This window comes from Heloderma suspectum, chromosome 1 (assembly GCF_057233095.1).
Source record: "Heloderma suspectum isolate Gila_16-S chromosome 1, 16-S_ref, whole genome shotgun sequence".
NCBI lineage: Eukaryota > Metazoa > Chordata > Lepidosauria > Squamata > Helodermatidae > Heloderma > Heloderma suspectum.
In genome coordinates, this window is record NC_139458.1 from 99246743 (window position 1) to 99271649 (window position 24907).

The window sequence follows — 24907 nt, forward strand, 5'->3', positions numbered from 1 at the left end:
TACATTATTCAGTTCCGTTGTATCTCGCTGGCTGCATTGAGGGCAGAGTGTCTCCCCCCGGCCCCTGCCCCATCCAAAGCCAGTGTGCATTGCTGAATGACAGAAAGGAAATGGGGCGTAAAATTAAAGATCCTTTCTACAATGGTGCTAGGAGAAGGGAACATCCTACAGTCGTGATGAGAAAATCAAGCAGGTTTGTGAACAGAGAGCTGGGAGCGATGTTGTATCTAACGCTAGAACTGCAAGTCTGTAGGCGCAGGTGCGGTTATACCTTACTGTACTAAGATGACAGAAGGGCTGCCTGAATTCGAATCTGCTGCAGCGCCTTCCTGATCATCTTAAGCAGCGCAGACTTAATCCTAACACTGTAAGGACGGCTTCCTCGTGGCAAGACCCCACCCCAACCCCCTTTTGCGTCCTTCTTTTTAACGCGCCTTTGCTCTTGTAGGATTACGCCAGTCAAAAGGAGATGAGCAAGCAGCTTGCCAACAGCCCTGAGACGGTTGCCTCTGGGCCACTCGAAAGCGCAGGAATGATCAGGAACAGTCCTGAAGCCGAGCAGCCGCAGAACCTACCGTCCCAAGTTCCGTCCCAGCTGGCCAAAGTCGCCACAGCTCTCTCCGGAGACAAAACTTCGCCATCCGACGAAGCCAAACCAAATGATTCCGAGAGGACCAAAGTTGGGATCTGCAAACTCACCCCCGTGCAAGCCAACTCCACCTCCGGCAAAGACTCTATCGAGCCTTTCCCTCTCCAGAGTGCCCCCAGTACAGGGAACACCGTCCAAGCCAACATTGCCCTGTGTAAAATCCCCCCGTTGCAAAGCACAGACGGCGGGGAAGCTAATCAAAGTCTTGGTAAGAGCACACTGGAGCAAAATAGTGCCAAGGGCCAAGGTTGGGTGAACATGAGCCAGAGCACCGTGGTATTGGGCACAGATGGGATCACTTCTGTCCTGCCTGGCAGCGGCAGGGTCACCGAGGTAAGTTCTTTCCCCCCTGTAATGCTCCGTCTCTTTCTCTTCCGGATCTAACATGGGCGGATATAGCAACCATCAAAGTTCATTTACCACGCAAAATGAATTCCTAATCGAAAAACAGCCCCAGTGTAGAGACTGCGAAGCGCGATCTGTAAAATATTTAAAATATATATATTTTAAAGATCCCCTGTGATTCTCCGGAACCAGTAGGAATTAGAAGAAGCCAGGGACTCCAAATACTATACTACTCAATCAAGACAATGACGAATAATTGTCATTGTATTTATTTACTTCATTTCTATCTCGATTTTGTCCAAGGAGTTCAAAGCGGCATACATATGCTCCCCCCTCTTTTTTATCCTCACGACAGTGCTGTGGGAATAAGTTAGGCTGAAAGTTGGTGACCGGCCCAAGGTCATCTAGTGACCTTCCTGAGCAAATGGGGATTTGAACCCGTTTCTCCCCAGTCTGATGCTCTAATCACGATTCCACACTGTGCACACAGAGACCCTAAACTGAAGGGTTCTCTCCCCTCCTAGGAGCATAAGCACAAAATAGGGGGGGGGGGTGTTCCTCCAGTGGAAAAGAAAGTATGATAATTATTTAGTACTAGAAGGCAAGAAGGAAGTTCGGTGGAATATAATGAAAGATGCAAATTATGGGATAATGGTTCGCTGTAACTTTAAGGCACATTTACTTGGGAGTAAGCCCATTGAACACACTGGGTCTTACTTCCGAGTAAATAATTTTAGGATTATGGTGGTCGCACTCTTTCAATTGCAGAGAAAAGAGAAAACGATTTAGTATTCCGGAGAAAAATTGACATTGAAAAGCAAAGAAATATCAGGATTTATTAATTTCTTATGGGACCTGCTCTTGAGGCACTGGCAGGTAATAGCCATGTTAGTACAGACAGACGTATCTATGTCTGTTTCTCTATGGCTAGAAAACAAAAGATGAAGACGCCAGTCCAGGAAAATTAAACCTGATTGGCGTTTTGCCATTTACGACGGTGGGATATGCCCGCTACAATCGAAGAATACTCATTACATTGCACCGCATTGTCTGTATTCTACGCACAGCTTATTAACCTAATTAACCTTCTCTCTCTCTCTCTCCCCCCCCCGCTGGCACGTGCGTGAGAGAAGGGGAAGGGGGCTCTTCCAGTTAAAAAGGAGTGTATGTAGCCGTGGTTTCCCTTTTCCAAGTCTACTCGACCTTACTCCCTCTGACCGCTGATCTTTATGGAGGGTTGAAATAAAGGAACCCTTTGGGAACGTCCTGGCCTGCCGACCAAACGAGAGCACAATCAACGATAACCACAAAAACCACCCAACCAAAGAAAGAGCCAACTGTACCAGGCTCTTTCCTCGAAGCCCCACCGGGCCGGGCTCTGCGATCAATCACTCCGTCTCAGACAGTGCAATCGTTACTCGGGGTCAGTGAGCAAGTGCCGGGCACTGCGGCATGATGCAGACGGGGGGCTGGCGCGGGTAAGGCGCGCACCTGGTACCCGGGCCGAACAGCGCCTTCTCCGGAGAAACAACGCGGAGAAACATGGGCGCCCGCAGCTCCCGAGAGCTTCGCCGTTCTCCGCCCCGGATTGGTAGGGGAAACCTTCCTTCTCCAAACTGGTGGACCCTCCCGAGGTGCTGGAACACAGATCCCACCCTCCCCAGTCAATACGGCCTGCGGCCATGCTAGCTACGTATGATGCGCTTTGTGGCCCAACACATCGGGAGGGGGCAGCAGCTTGAGGGAGGCTCAATGGTTGGGGAAGGCTACGTGGAGGCTGGTGGCTCAGATGCCAGTGGAGTATGGATCCGCCCTGGAGTTTCAGTCAGAACTCTAAAGGAGCTATCCAAAGTGCCGAACCCAAAGCCTAAACATTTTCAGAACCTTGGATAGCTCTTTTAGAGTTCGGACTGAAACCCAGGGCGGATTCACAGCCCCACTGGCATCAGAGGCACCAGCCTCCACTGGGAAGGCTACCTAAGCCGAAGCAGCGCCCCTAAAGTCGCCATTAATGTCAATGGGTCGCCTCTTCTCGGCTCTAGAGAAGCTGATCGCGAGGAGGCGCTTCAGCGCCTCAAGAAGCGATATAAGACACCCGAGCGTGTGATTGACTCCCTGTGGTCTCAAGATTTGTATCTGGGAAGGGCTTCCGAATATTTGTCTCCAGCGTGGAGGCCTGGAAGCTAGGAGAGATTTTATTATTATTTATTAAAATTGAATTGGGGTGCACATTTTAGCTTACCTAGGTTACAAATCGATTTAATTTGTAAATTAAATCGTGTGAAAAAGTCCAGAGATTACATGTATTCGCTTTTCTGAAAGCTGTTATCATATGCCCATAAACGATGGCAGATACATCAGGCTAATACACACAATTCAATGAAGTTCAAACACTTAAAAATATTTAAGTCTCAGTGGGCAACGGAACAAATTAAATTCAGATTAAATTCTAATCATTCAGCCGAATTAGGCTGTGGATCGAGATGGTTCACACAATACCATTTATTGGTTCAACCTAAGCTCAGTTACAAGTCCGCAGGTAGATTCAATTCCTGCACAATATTTTCCGTCTTTTCTTGAGACTTGAATCCCTGCTATCTACCACAACTAGTCCCAGAAACCTGACTATTTTAATTCGTTTCCCCCCATTCTATAGTTCAAGGCACAAGATGTCCCTTTCCTCTTTTCCCCGCAATTTAAAGTGGTGTCCAACAGCGACAAATAACTGAGTCTATCCACTTACCTGCTCAATCGCGGAGGTGTTTACATTTCAGGGCTAAAGTAGACGATGCGTCTACTATATGTCGGATGTCTGTGTAATACCATTTAAATCTCGGAGGGGGGGCGGGGGGGGGGCTCGACCAGGATCAGGTTCGTGGGAGAAGAGGGTGTTAACCCTTTCCCCGCGATCCCGACGACAATCTCCACTCCCTGGCACCCCCCGCCCCCCACACACTGCTTGCCATTCAAGGACTGGTTCTTGCCTTGAGAGACACCTAGCAGACAGAGTTCAAGTCAAGCGGCTGGGATTACTGCTTAGGGCTGGGAGACTGTCGGCCTCTCACCTCTGTCGGGTCAAACAAAAGGTGACGGGGGCATATTCCGTATGTCAGGATATGGTCACTGCAGAATGCCTGCAAAACTCAGAGGGCGGGGGACTGAGCCCACCTCCTCTTCGCTTTCTCTTGAAATAACTTGGGTTTTACCACCCTTCCAGTGAGGCTCAGGGATCTCCAAGGCAATAATAATAGCAACAGCAACAGCAACAGCAACAGCAACAGCGGGAGGAGATTTTAGGCTGAACTTTAATCTCCTCAGCTTTTCCTTCCTTTCTGAGGCTTCACCAGGGCTCTGTTTGGGTCTTGTAGGAACCTCACATTTACTTTCAATGGGTCAAATAAAACAAAGCATTTTGTCATTACCCCTCCTGGTCTTCACTGCAGGGTGAACTAGACCCAAAATACCCATTGGAAACCATGGAAGCGATTTGAAGGCCCATAGGACATAACAGGGACTGGGAATGCCAATTTGATGTGACTGGGCTTCCTTGAAATAAACTCAAGCTACAAATAAAAAGAGGAATGGATCCTGAGAGAGAATGGAATGAGTCACAGATAGATCCCCTCAACCTAATCATCATAATTATGTAACTGAGGATCTCTACAGCCGCTCAGTTCCAACACTGGGGCCTTGCATATATGTGCAAGGGTGCACTTGTATCCTTGGGCGGTCATAACGAGAGTGCATTTACCTCTTCAAGTAAACCGCCAGCCTCTCCCCAAGCACAAAGTGGAGGGAGAATTGGCCCAGTGGTAGCTCAATGTGGGCTCAGGGATAGCAAATGAGCGGGTGGGGGCAACTCATGTGCCCCGGGCCAATGTTTAAAAAGCTAGGTGTACAGCAGAGACACCCTGCATAATTACCGCAATAGCTCTCCAAACCGCCATTAATACCGCCATTATGGAGCCAAGGGGGCTTATTTGGAAGCAGATCTCTAAGCACAACTTCGCCTTCCCTAGGCATTGCTGGCTTTCCCTTTTGCTTACACTTCATTCCCCTTTCTAAGGTGGCTACACATGCCTGAGGGCATGTTTACATGTGAGGCTGAATTGGGCCTGTAGTGATTAGGGGGGGGGAGAGAATAGGGTTCAGCACCCTTAGAGTTCTGGCTGAAACCCAGAGTGGATTTTGGAACCCACCGAAATTGGAGCCACCAGCCGCCCTCCACTGATTGAAATGCCAAGATGGGAGTTTTCATTCACACGTGTATGAGAGAGAGAGCAAGAGATGTTTTCTATATCAGGGCGAGACTGGCCAGATGTCCAGGATGGTATGTAATACTTTGGTCATGATGGAGCCTTGGTCAATCACTTTTCAGTCTTATCCATTTGAATGGAAGGCACAGGCACATGCTTAACTCTGCCTTCGCTTTTTTCTTCTTCAATAGAGGCAGTTCACACGTTCAGCTAGGAGTGATGATGTAGTTTGCCTGGCAAAGCAAAGATTATAGGCCTGAGATTCTTGTTTGCAATCATAGGTATGACTTTCAGGTCAATGTCATTTCTTTTTTTGTCTCCCTCCAGCCGGAGGAAGATGAAGGGGACGAAAATAAAGCCCGAGGAAACTGGTCTAGCAAGCTGGACTTCATCCTTTCCATGGTGGGTTATGCAGTTGGGCTGGGCAATGTCTGGAGGTTCCCGTACCTGGCCTTTAAGAATGGGGGAGGTATGAACTTTCCTCTCTTTTTATATCCTACGGCTCAGAAAGGGACAATACCGAGGCCAGCGGAGGCTGGTGGCTCCGATTTTGGTGGGGCTGTAATTCCATTCTGGGTTTCAGTCAGAACCAGTCAGACCTCTAAAGGAGCCATCCAAGGTGCTGAACCTTATCCGCCAAAATGGGTTTAGCATCTTGGATAGCTCCTTTAGAATTCTGGCTGCTTCTGACTGAAACACAGAATGGAATCACAGCCCCACCGAAATCGGAGCCACCAGCCTCACTGACCGATGCCCCGATCCACAAGCCAGTTAAAATCGGAGCGCTTAGCTTGAAAGTAAACTGGCTCGATGATCGGCTTAAATTCGAGCTTTCCGGCTTCACCTGGTTTCTGGATCGGGCTTCCAGCCAGCAAATTAGAGAAAAGGTGGGTGGGGTAAGGGATTGCACGGAGTACACAGAGTAGAACAAGAAACTGAGAAACAGAACCCTCCACCCAAGTTTCTCTGGAAAACCGTGGCAACAGATAATCCATGCTCCTGGGTTGTATAGATACAACCATCCCTTGATACTTTTTTTAAAATCTAGGCTTTCATAGTCCAGATCACTTTAATGAGGATTAATGCCCATTAGCATCCTGTTACCTTGCTCAGTTTCAGCCCATATTTATAGGTGAAATGGCGCTTTGAATCCGCATTAATGATGAATGGAAACGAACAACGTGCGTGTGATTGAGTATGGGCCGTAAATTAGACAAACCTTTTGGGCAAATGTCTGTAACACAGCAAGCTCAACAACGCCCCTGCTGAGATTGGCCTGGATAAGCAGAATATAACTTTATCTTATAAAGAAAACATAAAATGGGCTTCTGCAATTTATTTAGGGCGCAATAAGCATGTTTAGATTTTTTTTTTTTAGTACTACAACTCCCAGCATGCCCCACCCACCTATGGTGTCTGGGACATGCTGGGAGTTGTAGGACTTGTTTCCGTCTAAACATGCATAGGATTGCGACCTTAGTCGCTTGTCTTTTGACTGGATGGTCCCCGGTCCAGGATTTAAGATCCTAATCATGCTTCCTCGAAATGTACGGGACTCATTGAAATGATAGCATTTGCTTCCAAATACACCTGCTTAGAAGGCTTAAAGGGTGTGATCCTACAAACTTACTTGAGACTAAGCCCCATTGAACTCAATAATACTTTCTTTTGAGTAAATAAGCATAATAGGCATGTATTGCAAATCTCTCAGTCCTCCCAAACCGAGACTACCTCGGAGTAAAAGGGAGCACAGTGATTATTTCAAAAGAGAAATAGAGAGTCAACCCCCCACAAATGAGCAAACTAGAGCGGACTTCCGTAATCAATCCCTCCAGGGAACCGCCTGAGCACTGCTGCTGCAATTCGAATGGGAATTAAGTCCCTTTGGATTCATTGGAACTCTTGAGGGCGAGACTATACTCTAAAGAGGAGAGGCTCACAGTCTGTCGACGCCCCATTTTAAGTGAAAAGCAGTCGTCGGAGGCTGCCAATTTGAGCAGAGGGGCGGGAAAGTCTCTGCTTAACCCTTCGCCTTCCTGCGGTTTGTCGGTTCCAAATGGTCTTCCCAAGAGCCCCCCCCCCGGGGGGGGGAGAAAAATAGGGGACCTTCTAAGTAAACGCGTATTGGATATGGATGCGTGTATAGAAAGTGAAGATAATATGAAAAATAAAATATAGTTGTCTTGGCAGAAAAACTGCATGATAATTATTCCTGCTAAGTACATTAGGCATTCTTGATTCATACCAGAGAGAAAGAAAGAAAGAAACCCTACTCAGAAACAGTATAATTTACTAGTTTGAACTACCTGTAGAGGGAGACAATGCAATCCTATAAATGTCTGTATGTCGTGCGCTGTAATCCTATACACTGCAATAGGGTTAACGTGCCATCCTATACATGTCTACACAGAAGTAAGTACTGTTGAAACTCAAGTCACATGTCACTTACTCCCAGGTAAGTGGGTATAACATTGCAGCCTTAAAAGATTAAAAAAAAATACTTTCATACGTAAGAATTAAGTTTTAGAAAATGTCAAAAATCAAAAAGAATATTTCTCCCTTCCTAAATGAATGAAATGTAACAACCTCTCTTCTTGTAGTCGTCGTTACAATAAGAAACAAAAATAGTGGATTGTTCATGTTCTGACTTCTTTTAAATTGTATATTGTTGCCATTATTATTGCTGTTTTAAATGAATAAACATGCAGAATATTGATGGCGATTTTCTTTTGAAGAGGTATATTTGTTATAAATACCTAAAATAAAAAAATCGTATAAATATTAGAATTTCAATAGTGATTAACCTTTCCACCTTATGTTGCATCATTTTAACGTAATGGTCGTTTCTATGTATCTGTTTATTGTATGTATCCGAATCAAAATCACTGCTTGCATTATCGAACTCTATTCATACAGTAGGCAATATACCCAGTCCGATACAAGCCAGCTTTTTTGTTTGTGGTGCATTTACTTGGTTTTGTAGTTTTGGAATATATACAGAATACTTTAAACATTGTCTTAAACAAAAGGACGCGTTTCTCACTAAAACTTCTGGTTGTCTCAAAATATATGTGGAGAAATGTTAGTAACAATAAAGAGGTTGTTCATTATGATTCATTTTCAGAGGGGAAAAAGGCTTAAGGCTGCAGTCCTTTATTCTTGTATTTGGGAGTAAATCCTATTGAACTCTGGGGCTTACTTCTGAGTAAACACATAATTTGCACTGAAACTGATTATTCTAATTGTAATGTATCCAGTTTATGTATCATGGACTGTCAGTGAATTCCATTTAGGGCTGAAAAAACCTGTGTACATTTGCTTTGGGATAAGTCTCACGGAATCTACCCGTACTTTAGTGAGACCGATCGAAACCGTACTCACATTCCTTGCGGTAAATCCCATGCATGCATATTCAGAAGTAACTACATACATTCCACTGAGCTCAGTGAGGATTACTCCCAAATAAGCATACATACAGGTTTACAGCTTAAGGATCCGATTCCCAGGCAGTTTATGCAAGCGGTTTGTGAGGGTCTTCAATGTTACCGCAAAGTTCTCCTGACTTCGAATTCAAAGCAGAATTCTGACAGCCGTCTCGGGACTAAAACACATTAATTTACATCTGTGTCTACCAGCTTCGTCTCTCTCCCCCCCACCCCACCCCAATTTTACTCTAGAGTAGGCGCAAGAGGATAATTCGGATCGGAACACTAGCTCGGGATGGGTGGGTAAGAGGGGATCCAGATCGTCCCTCTGGGCGTAGTCTAGAGTAAAAATGAGCAAACGACGTGGCTCCTAGAAACTGATTTAAAATAATGTCTATTTTGGCCCTCAGCGCGAATAGCCCCAGCGTGTCTGATTCTCTGCCCTAGTGCGGATTGGCTAATCTGTTCCCTCTAGCAGGGCTGCTGCACGACAGCAGCGATTGTGGGTTGCACGTCTAAAGGTAATAATGGACACGCTTACTTGCAAGGCTGCCTCATGAAATGCACAAATGCCGGCACAACATGAAGGCACGATTCAACTCCGACGCACACAGCTATGCCTAAAACGATCCTAGCTGTCCTCTCTCGACACACTCCAGGAAGCCCTGAGACGCAGTTGTAGGTGATGATGAGAGAAATTATTGGCCCTAATTGAATTAGCTGCACCACCCGGAGCAAGAGACTGGCAGCCATTTCCATTCCGAACTGGCAGCCTTGTTTGACACTGTGCAGAAGCCAATCCATAATATGCCTCAAGGAGCAGGCGGGTTAGGAGCAGGTAGACGAAACAAGGCAGCTCTTGTCGAGGTAGCTAGGAGCGCGGGGAAGCCCTGCACAGGCTGTGTGATCTTAGGCATGTTTGCCAGCAAGTAAAGTCCCATTGTGTGTAATGGGGCTTATTTCCAGGTACATCTAGAATTGCACCCTTAAGTCCCAGTGATTTTAGTGACACTGATTTTCAAGTAAGGCTGCAGTCCTATACCACTTACTTGGGAGTAAGCCCTATTAAGTTCAGTGGGACTACTTCTGAATAGCCATGCTTAGGACTGGGCTGCAAATGTGTCTTGACTGTTCATATATTTGTCAAAGGCTGCCACCTTGAACATTCTTATTTGGGTGCAAGTCCCACTGAAATGAGACTTCTTTCAGAACAAGGGTGGCTAGGAACTGCCTGAAAAGCATGTATGCCGTAGTAGCAATAATCAGCAGTACCATGCATGTTTAGACAGCTGGAGCACACCAGCTGGAGAACACTGGGAGTTGTAGGACTCCCCCCCCCCATCTAAACATACATAGGATTGCACCCAGAAAGACCATTTGCAAGCTGACCAATGTGCAAAGCTTTTCCAGGGAAAGGGCCCCCACCTTCTGCCAATAAAGCATATCTGCTAAACCAGTGTTCCTAAAGAGGAAAGTTCTGAATTTCAAACGGTTTAGCATTGTTTGAGTGAGGATGAATGATATAAGGGTTGTAAAGTTTGCATTGTACAAAATAGGAATTAGTAATGGTGGTGGTAGGGATTGGACATTTTTCTCCCGCACTGCCTCTGAAGTCTGCCTTCTCTTTTCCCCTTAGGTGCATTTCTTATCCCCTATTTGACAATGCTGGCTCTCGCTGGAGTCCCTATCTTTCTGTTGGAGGTTTCTCTGGGGCAGTTTGCTAGTCAGGGACCTGTGTCTGTTTGGAAAGCCATCCCTGCCTTGCAAGGTGAGCCATTTGGAAATGATGTTGTCCTGTGCATTTTGAGAGGGTTCCCTTTAGGAGGTCATGGCTTATCTTCAATTTGAACAGGGGGGACAATTGGAACAGTGGGTGATGTGCAGCAGTCTTGCTTTGACCTTGCATTGACTGATGTAGTAGGAATGCAGCACTTTTTCTGCTTTAGTGAATCCTCACAGCATTTCCCAGCAGGAGAGCTTTCCAGGGCTGCATCGCTTTGATTGTATCACATACATGTAATAAGACAACAATATTTGCCTTCAGTGCTAAGTAACTCATGTGGACCATGCAGCATAGTAGTTTTCCAGTTCCCTTGTAGGTGCTGTAATAAGGAGAGCCATTTGGGGGTTTAATCTTTGTGTGATGGTGGTGAAAAATGCACATCAAGATTCAAAGGCCTATTCTTGGGTGCATTAAAATTAAATTGCAACAAAGCAGTGTATTTTAAAAGCATTTAGTTTGGTTCTTTTTTACGCTGCATAATAACCCTACATATAGGGTTTCCTGAGGAGTAATCATATATGTGGTCTCAAACATGGGATGGATGGGGTGACTGCTCCATTGTCCTCTCTTGGTTGTTGTTTTTCTTTGGTGCCCACCAAAATAAGAATACAAGTTCTGTTGACTGCAGAAGGCTACATGTGATGTCAATGCTTGTTTCCTTTGAGTGTAAGCCCTGGGCTTACTTCTGATTAAAAATAGATAGGTTTGGGCTACATGGCATGTCAGTTTTCCAACAAAGGAAAAGTCGTAAAAATAAAGTGACTTTGAAACAAAAATGAATTTGCATATAACTTGGCCCTTTCAGGTCACTGTATATTTTTAGCCGCTTAAAGGGGGATGGTATCTAATTGTCCCTGTTTCTCTGTTTTTTCAGGCTGTGGCATTGCTATGCTGATTATCTCTGTCCTAATAGCCATATATTATAATATTATATTGTGCTACACACTTTTCTACCTTTTTGCATCCCTTGTACGTGTCTTACCTTGGGCTTCCTGTAACAATCCATGGAACACACCGGATTGTAGAGATAAAAACAAACTTTTGTTAGGTAAGTTGGAGCATGCTCTCCCTTCATGTCCTTGTTCTTTTCCTTTAGAGAGCAATCCTATGGCCCGCTAGACGGATATGCTTATTTTCGGGAGCCGACCGCCCGAGAAGCCCCATCCTCCGCGCTCACAAAAGGAGCGTGCAGCTATTGAAAAGGAGCAGGGCTGGGGGGGGGGGGGCGTTTCGGGGCGGGGAGAGCGGAGCTGAGCGTACGACGCATCCTATGTGTCGTATGGCAGCCCCCTCTCCGGGTCGGGCCCCGCGCCGCTAGACATCCGAAAACTGCTGTCTAGCGAAAAATAGCAAGGCAGGAGAGGTGCGGAGGGAGCGATCGCCCCCCACCCCCCGCGCCTCTCCTGCCTTGCTTAGGCTAGGCGGTCGCCTCCGAGGAGGGAGGCGGCTGCCTATCTAGTTAGGGTTGCGCCCTTAATGGCTCAGACAAATATGTGCTATATATCTGACAATTCTGCCTTAAAATACAGAGCAATGAGCATTCTTATAGATCTGCTGTTGTAAACAGTTCCTTATAGTGGGAAGGTGTCCTTTAACGAAGAGTGTTGTCATGGGGATAAGGGCTATGCCCAGAATTCATCTGAAGTTTCAGACTTATCAGTGAACTAATTAACATGCAACTTAAATGGCAAGAGATCTAGGAACTGAAGTGACTGGTTGAGAATCTCATTAATAATGTTGTCATGGGTATCGACTAGGATGTCAGTCAGGCAAATGCAGAATAGGATATGAAAGATAAGGTAGAGAATAGGTGATAGTGGTAGTTTTTTTTCAATATACGTTTGAGGAGGAAAGGACATTGGTGTTCAGTCCTATACAGGTTTACTTGGAAGTAAGTCTCACTGTGCTCAATGGAGATTACTCCCTAATAAGGGTGTTTAGGATTGTAGCCTGAATGGCTGAATATTCAAGATGGTTGTTTTTATAATTGATAGCTACAATATTAATGCACTTCTGTGTCATTAAAAGTTCTGGGTTGAATTCAGGATCTGCCTTCCATGGACAGGAAGGTTCTGTTGCACGCACCTAAATCTGGATCCAACTCTGTGTACAGAAGGAATTTTGGTTATTCTCACTCCTACTGTGTCGAGACATGATGAGCTGCAAGTTCTAAATGTCCATTTTACATAACCTTAAAGAGGGCTGGATGTGCCTGATCTTGTCTGATCTTGGAAGCTAAGCAGGGTCAGCCCTGATTTGTACTTGGATGGGAGACTGCCTGGGAATCAGGCTTCCTACATTGAGTGAGGGGTTGGACTTGATGATCTTTCAGGCCCCTTCCATCCCTATGATTCTATTATCTATGATAACACAAGTTCTATCCTATCTGCATCTGGTAGTTATTTAAGCCTCTGGTAAGAAATTAAGGACAGTCAGCATACTGCATTCCTGTATGGCAATACCTGTTCCATCAGATGCGAAGACAACCTGTCCCCTACTTTTAAAGTAAGAAGCAGAGACATCACCTTGCGGACAAAGATTCGTATAATCAAAGTGATGGTTTTCCCAGTAGCAACGTATGGCTGTGAGAGCTGGACTATAAGGAAGGCTGAGCGCCGAAGAAGAATCGATGCTTTTGAACTGTGGTGCTGGAGAAGACTCTTACGAGTCCCCTGGACTGCAAGGAGGTCAAATCAGTCCATCTTAAAGGAAATCAACCCTGACTGCTCATTGGAAGGACAGATACTGAAGCTGAAGCTCAAATAGTTTGGCCACCTAATGCAAAGAGAAAACTCCCTGGAAAAGACCCTGATGCTGGGAAAGACTGAAGGCAAAAGGAGAAGGGGACGGCAGAGGATGAGATGGCTAGATAGCATCACCGATGCAATGAATATGAATTTGAGCACACTCCGGGAGAGAGCGGAGGACAGGGAGGCCTGGCGTGCTATGGTCCATGGGGTCACGAAGAGTCAGACACGACTGAATGACTGAACAACAACAATAACTATTAGACCATAAGTTGGGACTCAGAACAGAAATCTTAAGACACCAGTCATAACTCTTGTGCTGATGTTGTGTAGGCAAAGTGGTCAGCATACTGCATCCTAAATGCTTCTTTGCTGCCTCTGAGGTTGTGATCCTAAGAACACTTCCTTGGGAATAATTTCTACTGGGAATAGGAGAAAATAGGTTTCAAGTCAAGTAGTTTGTTTGCTTAAAACTGAATGGTCACCATAAAACATACAAATACAGAGAACTCTTAGCATGGTGACTAGCTGGTACATGCCAAGAATATGATATGATATTGCCCTAAAATAACTCTTTTCTAGGGGGGCATCAGGGATAGCCCAAGATGTTGCTGCCTGAGGCAAAGGACAATATGGCACCCCCTCCCTGTTCCATGTATAGAAGTGGGCTGAACTGGCCGTTAACCTTTACTTCAATACTAGTAATGGAATAGCATCCTACACCACACCTGAGGCAACAGTCTAGTTTAGTAGGGCCAGGACAGATCATGTAGCTCTGTCCTCCAATAGAGAGCAACAGTCAGGAAGATCAGAAGGAACAGCCGAAAGGCTGCTACCGCTGCCCCCCACCACCTGTGGCCTAAGGCAATCACCTCAGTCTGCCTAATAGTAGGGCTGGCCCTGAGGACTGCATAATGGACATAAAGAATGTAATGCTTGATATCCTCCACTGGAGGATTTACTACATTTATTATAATATCTATTTTATTTATTTGTATTTATTATAATATCTATTTTTAATATTTTAAAATATTTATTCTATCAAAGTTGCTAATGGAGCAAGTGTACTGAAGAATGAATTGTCACTCTACTAGATTTCGTCCACTAGATTTATACACACTTACCTGGGAGTAATTCCGACTGAACTCTGTGGGACTTACTTCTGAGTAGACACATAAAAAATTTGGTCTGTAAGTTACAGTGTCCTTTGTTCCTATGTGCACACCTTTTGCATTTATTTCCCTCAGCAGGAATAATTGGAAATGGTGGCCTTTGGGTGGCTCTTTCTGAAAACCAGTTTCAAACATATTCACCATTAATGTCCACAATGGCACTGGTTTGAGCTGGTACAAAACTGTGAGGTAGGTTGGGCTGAAAGACAGTGGCTAATCTAGGGTCACCCACTCTTCTTTAAAGCCAAGTCGACAAAGTGCATATATAAACCTAGATTTCTGATATACAAGTTAACATCTTAGCCCCTACACTGGCGTTCTGGACCCTGGTTTTCATCTGATGACAAATGCCAAGATGTAAAAGTTTATCTGACTGTGATAGTAACAACCAAATCCTATCTGTATTTATTCAGAGAAAACTTCTATTGATCTCAACAGAACGTATATCTTAGTAAACATGTTTAAGGTTGCAGCCATGTAGTGCAATCCTGCACATGTTTACTTGGAAGTAAGTCCCACTGCATACAGTGAGGCTTACTCCCAGGTAAAGGTGCATTGAATAGGTTGTAGCCTTATAGGACCTTTGAATATATTAAATATGCCGTGAAAGAGGAAGCATACTTGAGATGTACATCTTACTACATTTCCTATGGATTGTATCTAATGTTAGCCTCACTTAAGTCCCACTCATTCAGTGGGTCTGCCCCAAGTAGGGTTAACACTGGATACTATCCAAAGTACTTTGTTACTTTGTGCAAAGTACAATGGAAGTGGGGAAATGCTTGAGCACCCAGAATTTGCAATCCCAGAAGTTCCTTTTTAAACATGACATTACACGTGTAGTAAGAGACTCACTTAAGTCCCTACTCATCTGTACATCCTTTCCAGTCACATCTTTCAAACATCTGAACTGAAGCTACTCTGAAGCCAGGGAACATATTGTTGTTGTTCAGTCGTTCAGTCATGTCCGACTCTTCGTGACACCATGGACCATAGCATGCCAGGCCTCCTGTCCTCCGCTCTCTCCTGGAGTGTGTCCAAGTCCATGTTCATTGCATCAGTGATGCTATCTAGCCATCTCATCCTCTGCTGTCCCCTTCTCCTTTTGCCTTCAATCTTTCCCAGCATCAGGGTCTTTTCCAGGGAGTTTTCTCTTCGCATTAGGTGGCCAAAATATTGGAGCTTCAGCTTCAGTATCTGTCCTTCCAATGAGCACTCAGGCTTGATTTCCTTTAGGATGGACTGATTTGACCTCCTTGCAGTCCAGGGGACTCGTAAGAGTCTTCTCCAGCACCTCAGTTCGAAAGCATCGATACTTCGGCGCTCAGCCTTCCTTAGAGTCCAGCTCTCACAGCCATACGTTGCTACTGGGAAAACCATAGCTTTGATTATACAGACCTTTGTTGGCAAGGTGATGTTTCTGCTTCTTACTTAGCTGTCTAGGTTTGCCATAGCTTTCCTCCCAAGGAGCAAGTGTCATGGCTACAGTCACTGTCTGCGGTGATCTTGGAGCCCAAGGAAAAAAACATCTGTCACTGCTTCCATTTCTTCCCCTTCTATATGCCAGGAAGTGATGGGGCCAGATGCCATGATCTTCGTTTTTTTAATGTTGACTTTCAAAGCAGCTTTTGCACTCTCCTCTTTCACCCTCAACAAGAGGCTCTTGAGATCCTCTTCACTTTCTGCCATTAGGGTGGTATCGTCTGCGTATCTGAGGTTGTTGATAATTCTCCCGGCAATCTTAATTCCGACCTGTGATTCATCCAACCCGGCATTTCTCATGATGTACTCTACATATAAATTAAATAAGCAGGGCGACAATATACAGCCTTGTCGTACTCCTTTCCCAATTTTGAACCAATTGGTTGTTCCATGTCCGGTTCTTACTATTGCTTCTTGACCCTTGTACAGGTTTATCAGGAGACAGGTAAGGTGGTCTGGTACTCCCATCTCTTTCAGAATTTGCCACAGTTTGTTGTGATCCACACAATCAAAGGCTTTAGCATAGTCAATGAAGCAGAAATAGACGTTTTTCTGGAATTCTCTTGCTTTCTCCATGATCCAGCGAATGTTGGCGATTTGATCTCTAGTTCCTCTGCCTCTTCTAAACCCCGCTTGTACTTCCGGTAGTTCTCGGTTCACGTACTGCTGAAGCCTAGCTTGTAGGATTTTGAGCTTCACCTTGCTGGCATGTGAAATGAGCGCAATTGTACGGTAGTTTGAACACTCTTTGGCATTGCCCTTCTTTGGAACTGGAATGTAAACTGACCTTTTCCAGTCTTGTGGCCACTGTTGAGTGTTCCAAATTTGTTGGCATACTGAGTGCAGCACTTTAACAGCATCATCTTTTAGGATCTTAAATAGCTCAGCTGGAATACTGTCATCTCCGCTAGCTTTGTTGTTAGTCATGCTTCCTAAGGCCCACTTGACTTCACTCTCTAGGATGTCCGGCTCAAGTTCAGTGACCGCACTATCATGGCTATCAGGGACATTCAGATATTTCCTGTATAGTTCTTCTGTGTATTCTTTCCACCTCTTCTTAATCTCATCTGCTTCTGTTAGGTCCCTGCCTTCTTTGTCCTTTATCATGCCTGTCTTTGCACAAAACGTTCCCTTGAGATCTCCGATTTTCTTGAAGAGATCTCTAGTCTTTCCCATTCTATTGTTTTCTTCGATTTCTTTGCATTGTTCATTTAAGAAGGCCTTCTTGTCTCTCCTTGCTATTCTCTGGAACTCTGCATTCAGTTGGATATATCTTCCCCTTTCTCCCTTGCTTTTCGCTGCCCTTCTTTCCTCAGCTACTTGTAAAGCCTCATCAGACAGCCACTCTGCTTTCTTGCATTTCTTTTTCTTTGGGACGGATTTTGTTGCTGCCTCCTGAACAATGTTACGGACCTCCGTCCATAGTTCCTCAGGCACTCTGTCTATCAGGTCTAATCCCTGAAATCTATTCCTCACCTCCACTGTATATTCATAAGGGATATGATTGAGGTCACACCTGAATGGTTTAGTGGTTTTCCCTACGTTCTTCAATTTAAGCCAGAATTTTGCAAGAAGCAGCTCATGATCTGAGCCACAGTCAGCTCCAGGTCTTGTTTTTACTGACTGTATAGAGCTTCTCCATCTTTGGCTGCAAAGGACATAATCAATCTGATTTCGATATTGACCATCTGGTGATGTCCATGTGTAGAGTCACCTCTTGTGCTGTTGGAAAAGAGTGTTTGCTATGTTCAGCGTGTTGTCTTGGCAAAACTCTATTAGCCTTTGTCCTGCTTCATTTTGTACACCAAGGCCATGCTTGCCTGTCATCCCCGTGATTTCTTGACTTCCTACTTTAGCATTCCAATCCCCTATGTTGAAGAGGACATCTTTTTTTGGTGTTAGTTCTAGAAAGTGTTGTAGGTCTTCATCGAACCGATCAACCTCAGCTTCTTTGGCCTCAGTGGTTGGGGCATAGACTTGAATTACTGTGATGTTGAATGGCTTGCCTTGGATTCGTACTGAGATCATTCTATCATTTTTGAGATTGTATCCCAGTACTGCTTTTCCCACCTTTTTGTTGACTATGAGCGCTACTCCATTTCTTCTCAGGGATTCTTGCCCACAGTAGTAGATATAATGGTCACCTGAATTAAATTCACCCATACTTGTCCAGGAACTATCCGAGGTGCTGAACTAATTTGGGGGGATAGGGCTCAGCACCTTGGATAGCTCCTTTAGCATTCTGGCTGGTTTTGACTGAAACCCAGAATGGATTTACAGCCCTACTGAAAATGGAGCCACCAGCCTCCACTGGTCTCTGACAAATATGTACTTAGCATTGACAGTAAATTACATGGGTGAAGGTTATATGGTTTTATGTGTATCCCAAGCCTATAGCATGCCGGGCTAAGTCTAGGAAAAGGAAATTATGATTTTCTCAAAAATCAGGCAAAAGCATTAGAGAAAATAACTAATGAGGGTGATTTTACAATCTGGGTATTTCTAGAAGTATGTAGGGAGCTGTATAACTCTCTACCCCTAAACTAAGCTAGAAACCAATCACCCCCAATCATGAGCAGTGTCCAAAGGGACCAGATATTTCTTGATTTGGGGACAGGGCACATCCAGATTGGTCCGTGCTTCTGGATTCTCCTGTATATACTACAGGGGCATAAAATCTTATGAAGTTAACCAGGCAAAGATTTTAAGCTATTGCATGCTGTTTGTGCTGTTGAGATCCGATATTGCTGGATTCCTTGTTCTGTTTTTGGATTTGTACTCCAATCCTGAATATGCTGACTCAGAAATATCTTTTCTGATATCTTTGACTGTTTTCAGCAGGGTTTCCCAGCATGAATGTTCGGGATTGCAGCTTTATATGTTCCCAAGCCTTCATACATACCTGAAGGCTAGAAAGATGCATGAAGACATTTTTGGCATCAAAATAAGCACAATTGGTTGCCCTTTCCCCCTTAGATTCCGAATGGATACCTTTACTTATTAGTAATTGCCCATATAAATGTATTTTCACGCTAGCACATTCTGGTTTAGTGTAGTCGTTATTTTCTGCCCATCGCTCAAGATTTGATGGATAGCACTGCATGCAAAGATTTGTTTGTTCTCTGCTGCAATGTGATTGCGCCCTCTGGTGATTTGTACTGTCTACTGCAGGAAAATCAACCACTCTAGAAAGCTAAGCTGTAAAAAAAGCTTGCTGCAGTGCAGCAAAAGTGACCTTACGTGTCATCCTGTGATCTCACTCATGCTGTGATAATCCAGCCTGTATAGATGAACATACTCTAGTCTAGTGCAGATTTTAGAACTCCCTGTTTCTAAACTGCACTCCCACTAATACAAGATCATTTTGTAGATTTTTTTAAAAATCAAGAAGTCATGCAATTATTCTTATGTGGAATTATATCTTCCAAGTGTGTTCTTGTGAAGAGATTTGGAATATTGCTATCCTTATGTAAATATAATCTTGTGTGTTCTGTCTTTGCATCTGCATTATAGAGAATTGGGAACAAAAACACCCATCCGAACATAATATATCAGTAATATGGATTTTCTCATTTGGAGACAGGGAAACTATCCCAACCTTTAAAAGAAGAAGAAAAGAATGGCTTTTGATTCAGTAGATTGATAATCCTTCTACACAAAATTTGGAGAAAATCTTTAAAAAACAATAATTATTCAAAATTTGGAGGTATATCATACTAAAAAAAAAAATCCACCTTTTCTCAGATCTGTATTTACTCTTGTTGAAGCCTTTCAGCATACAGTACAATACAAACCATAATCAGACATACTAAAACAAATGTCAGTGGGTTTAAGTGCATGTAATTTTGTATTGAATTGTGATGGACCTATTATACTTCTAAGTATGTTATTCTTCTCCATACGTAAGAAGCAGCTGTTTATATACAAGGACTGGACAGTGAGACATACGGTACCAGGTGTAAAAAGATCTGTAGTTTTTCCAATAACTATTCCTCAAGTAATACTCAAGTAAATCTAAGGGTGTACAGAAAATAGGAGGGTGAAAGGATATCATACTACTACCCCCTCTGCTGTTTGATTTACAGTATAACACCTTCCTTTCAAAAGAGATTGGCACCTTTTTCTGGGCAGAAAACTGGAAGATTGCAATAGCAGTCACCAGTAGGATGAATAAAACCAAGCGACATATAAAGGGCTGATGTCACACTAATGAATTTTTTTTTTCTTTTTCATATTATTAGTATCACAAGTTGCCTCTATTGGCTTTTAAAATAGAATTTCAATTGTAGGAAAATGCCTTTGTCAGTTAATAGAGAAGTCCTGGTTTCCAGTTATGTGTACTGAGTTAGGAGGCTTGGGAAGGTTCACTTATTTTTGTAGACAGACATTAAAGCAGCTGATCTGTGCATTTCCATAACACTCAAAAGGAAAAACCCACTGTCTCAACAAGCAGTGTACGTTCACAACATCTTTCATATCTTTGCTTGGATGTATTTTGGGATTATCCCTCTAACAAGAGCTGGCCCAAGGCATTTTACTGACTGAGGCAAAGGATAAGATGGCACCCACTCCCATTCCATATACAAAGGCTGACTCTTTCTTTGACATTGTCATCTTCCCCACACCTAAAAGCAGCAGGCTAGCTTAAGGGGCGTAAGGCAGGCCATGTGGCTCACAGCTCTCTCCTCTAACCCTTTGCTGCCACCTCCCAGCATCTGCTGACTGAGGCAACAGGCTCACTCTGCCTAATGGTAGGGCTGGCCCTGCCTATAACTAGAAAAGGTGAGGCTTAATATTGCTTTAAGTCACAACCAAGATATTATTCAGAAGTCAATAGCTTTTCAAAGAGAGACTTTGACCTGAATGGTAGTTGACCTCTTTGAATCAAATCTAATTACAGAATCTGGCCTCTTTATACAATCAAGGCTAGAGCTGAAACAAATGTCTGAACCGGGGGGGAAGGGACCTGTGGCACCCCATATGTTGTTGGACTCCAACTCCATCAGCCCCAGCCAGCATAGACAATGGCCAGGGAGGATGGGAACTGGAGTCCAACAATATCTGGAATGCCACAGGTTCCCCACCCCTGGTCTGAACGCTCAAGGCAATTCTCTTAATTATAATTTGCTTTCAAACATGTGATTGTAAGCTCTTCTCTTTTTTAATGTTTTCAACATTCCTGACATGGATCCTTGTGCTTGAAATTCATCAACAAGACTTAGGTTGTAATCCTGTACACACTTACCTGGGAGAAAGTCCCATTAATCTTAGTGGAACTTACATCTGAGTAGACATGCAAAGGATTGTACTATTAAGATATAAGACTTTTAAAAGTATGTCCTGAAATTTATTATTTATATAAAATATTTCTTGACCACCTTTCAGGGCAGTTGTCCTCCCGAGGCAGCATTCAGCAATAAAACACATAAAACCAATACGATATTAAAAGTGATAAGAACACCAATAAAAACAGCGACAAGAGCAATTATATCAGGAGAAGGCCAGAGTAAAATAATATGTTTTCAAGGCCTTCTTAAAAGCCTGCAATGATGAACCATGCTGGATGCCCAATGGCAACTCATTCCAGGGGTGTAGGGCCACTGCAGAAAAGGCCCTCTCATGTGTGGTCACCCACCTAACTTCTCTCACAGGTGGGCAAATAGGAAAGGTCTCTCTTGCTAATCTTAAGCTTATGGGCAGGCTCTTATGGGTGAAGGCAGTCCTTCTGAAAGTGCTTTAACAAGTTTCCAAATAAAATCTGAAATGTTTAAAGGCTAACTCTGGAATTTCCCAGTGTTGGGTTTTTCACAAAATGCCCTTCCATCTCTAGTCAAGACCCCAAAACGTATTATCTCATTTCATATTCACAATTCTGCAATTTGTAACATAATTATTCCTGATATTTAATTTTCAAGGAATTGCTGTATGTGTTTTAGATATGTGTACACATTTTTAAAATGCAAAAACAAGGATGGCCACGCTTCCAGAATTAGGACTCATGTGCCTTTAACAGTTCTGTTGATAACAGAGTTTTTGCAGCGGCTTTGAAATCCCCTCACAGATTTTCAAGAGTAGATTGCCACACTAGTTACTTATCAGAAAACAATGTATATCTTAATATTACCTCCTGTGGGCATAAAATAGAAAAGCATGGTATAAATGTACAAAAATAAAATAATCTTCCAAGTGGACTTTCAGTTTCATTTCCAGATTTGCAATTGGTAAATATAATTTCCAAATTACCTTCAAATGTACATGCCTTGCAACCAAAATGTACAGAAAAATGTTTTATTCAGTGAATTTCTATTTTTGTTATTATAATATTTTATTGTTCAAAGATACTAAGTAGGCAACCAGCTTATTAAATATAATATAACTACAATATAAAATAACTAATCATGGAGCCACAAATTGGTGGTTAATAGTTTACAGATAATTTACAACAGAATATTGGAAGCCTTAAATTGCATTGTAGCAATAACCACAGAATTCGGGGGGGGGGACTCAAATGCCCCACTTTCTTGTCTGCACCTGCATTTGAAGGTATAGACCCATTCTGTGGGCTTTTGGATAGGCACAAGAAATTGACAGTGGTCCTGCCCCACAAGGACTTTAGTGCATCCTGCCAGTGCCTTATAAAGGTTTCCCCTTTCAACTAAGCAGCAGCATTATGACTCCTCCTGATAATCCAGGGCAGGCAATGGATCCCTTGCAACATGGCTGAGAGGTCTAAGACTATCTTATGCTTTTGCAGAGCATATGCAGCAGAGCATAGGGTCAAGATCAGCCCCATTGGGGAAAAAGGCTATAATCCTATGCCCATTTGCTTGTAAGAAAACCCCATTGAATACAGTGAAACTTACTTCTGCATAAAAGATGCATAGGACTAGGTTTCATATCAGCTTAAATCCAAGAATTTCAGAATTGCTGCCTTGTTGATCTTGTTGTTCCTATATTAATCAAGCAACATCCAAATTCTGAATTGGAAACACAGCAGCCCAAGACAAATTAGACTCATCAATGGAAAGGAAGAGTCAAATGTGATTAATGTTGAGAGGAAGACTGACTATTTCTCTTCGAGAAGATATAAATGCTTAATTAAATTTTAGATGCTCAAATGAAATATACGTTTGTTTGTTCATTGTTATTCCATTATTCCTCAAGAGTTTTAGCCCAGAACTTTACTCTTATGATTTGTTGTCTTTTGTCAGATTCCTGCATCATTGGTGACCACCCCAAATTACAAATAAAGAACTCTACTTTCTGTATGAGTGCCTATCCAAACTTGACAATGGTAAACTACACCAGCCATGTCGTCAACAAAACTTTTGTCAGTGGCAGTGAAGAGTACTTCAAGTAAGATTTTAAAAATCATTTGTAACAATTAGTTTAAAAAGAAATCTAAGCATGGATGTCACTGGGTAACAGATGAAATGGTGTTTGTATGTATGTATGTATGTATATAGTATATGTGTGTGTGTGTGTATATATATATATATATATATGTGTGTGTGTGTGTGTGTGTGTGTGTGTATTTGAAGATTTTTCAGTTACAAAAGAGCAACATATTTACTAATGTTTCAGTAACCAACATTACATTAAACACTCATTTCAAACATAACCACCCATTTTCACCTACATACTCTCTTCTCAAAGTCACCAGAGATCAAATTAATTGAAAGTATAACACACAATATAGTGTTAACTGAACAGAAAACTGTACCTGTATTTTCTATATGCCATTTCTGCTAGTATTCATTGGTTGAGTGTCTTTGCCATTAATTTAGACACATATTCAGACTTCACTAGTGAGTTGATTACTGCTATGTAGACAAAAGTAATTTGATGTCATGTTGAACATGTACTGGAAAAACAGTACATAGTTTTGGCATTCAGGAAGCAGACATGGAGTTCAATGATTTGCATGTGAACTTTGGATCCGGGTTGAAGTCCTATCAAGTCATCTTTCAGTCTCAGTTCCCTAAAGCTGCCATGACGTGGTGGACTAGAGATGTAAAAACTTTTTTTAAGGGTAAGGGTAATGCAGTCTTCACTACTGTTTCCCTCATGGGCTTATTTATAATGTGTGTGTAGGTATTTATTTATTTACTTTGGGTGCAATCCTATGGGTTGCACCCTCCATGATCGTAAGCCCCCCACATTAGAGGTTTATGATCATCCAATGCAGGGCGGGAAGAGTGGCGGAGACAATCTTTGCCTCCCCATCCTCCTGCCCTGCATTTTTTGCTAGACGGTGTTTTTTTTTTGCCCATCTCTCAGTTACCTCAAAGTGTCTTGCAAAGATATCATGATGTGCTACTTAGGGTTTTAACTATATTTACTACTGGGGCAGATTGCAAAAGACTCACTCTGAAACACTTGGTGAGGATGCAACAGGGGTGTCAAGAAATGACTGCTTCTTCGCCGCGGTCACCACCACTGAGTAGGCTCAGTAATAATGAGCTCTTATTTTTGTTTGAGCAGACCTTCACAAAACTTCCTCCTCTTTCATTCTAGCTGTCTCCCATCCTGCTTCATTGTCCTCAGCTCAAGTGAATAGTAAGGAGCTGAACGGCTCTGCTCAGCTTGAAGTGATTGTGCTAATCACCTGAGTCATCTCTGCATTGCAGAGCAAGCAGAGTTTTGAGAGAAGTCCCATATATACCAGCTGGAAGATCCCCCAGAGCCCTCTGGAATGCAGCAGATCCTCAAGAGGTGGGCTGTGGACCAGATTTTAATAGGTCCCCTACACATGCAAAGGGAGACAGTTGCTCTAAGTTAAACCTTAGCCAGAAGTGACCCGACTATGACAAGGAAATAGGTGTTTCAAAACCCCATTTCCTGTCACCATCCTCCTGATGAGAAAGTGACTTATGCAAGGCCACAGTTCATTCATGTCACATTTATTTATGAATGACATTTATTATCACTTTTCATTATAAAATACTCCTAAACTTAGGATTTGAACCCGCATGTTTCAGATCAAACTCCTTCCTTGACCACACTGGCTGTCAATTGTGATTTGCTTCATAGGTACAATCCACATTT

The 24907-nt window shown here is 43.3% G+C and overlaps 1 protein-coding gene across 1 annotated transcript in view; it reads left to right on the forward strand.

Moving 5' to 3' along the window:
* The first annotated feature begins 532 nt into the window (after nucleotides 1–532).
* Nucleotides 533–24907, forward strand: part of SLC6A5 (solute carrier family 6 member 5) — a 93223-nt gene continuing 68848 nt past the window's right edge. The window contains exons 1-5 of the mRNA XM_084849761.1: nucleotides 533–982; nucleotides 5578–5719; nucleotides 10312–10443; nucleotides 11333–11506; nucleotides 23071–23215. Coding sequence (XP_084705887.1) covers nucleotides 533–982; nucleotides 5578–5719; nucleotides 10312–10443; nucleotides 11333–11506; nucleotides 23071–23215 — 1043 coding nt within the window. The remainder of the gene's footprint in view (nucleotides 983–5577; nucleotides 5720–10311; nucleotides 10444–11332; nucleotides 11507–23070; nucleotides 23216–24907) is intronic.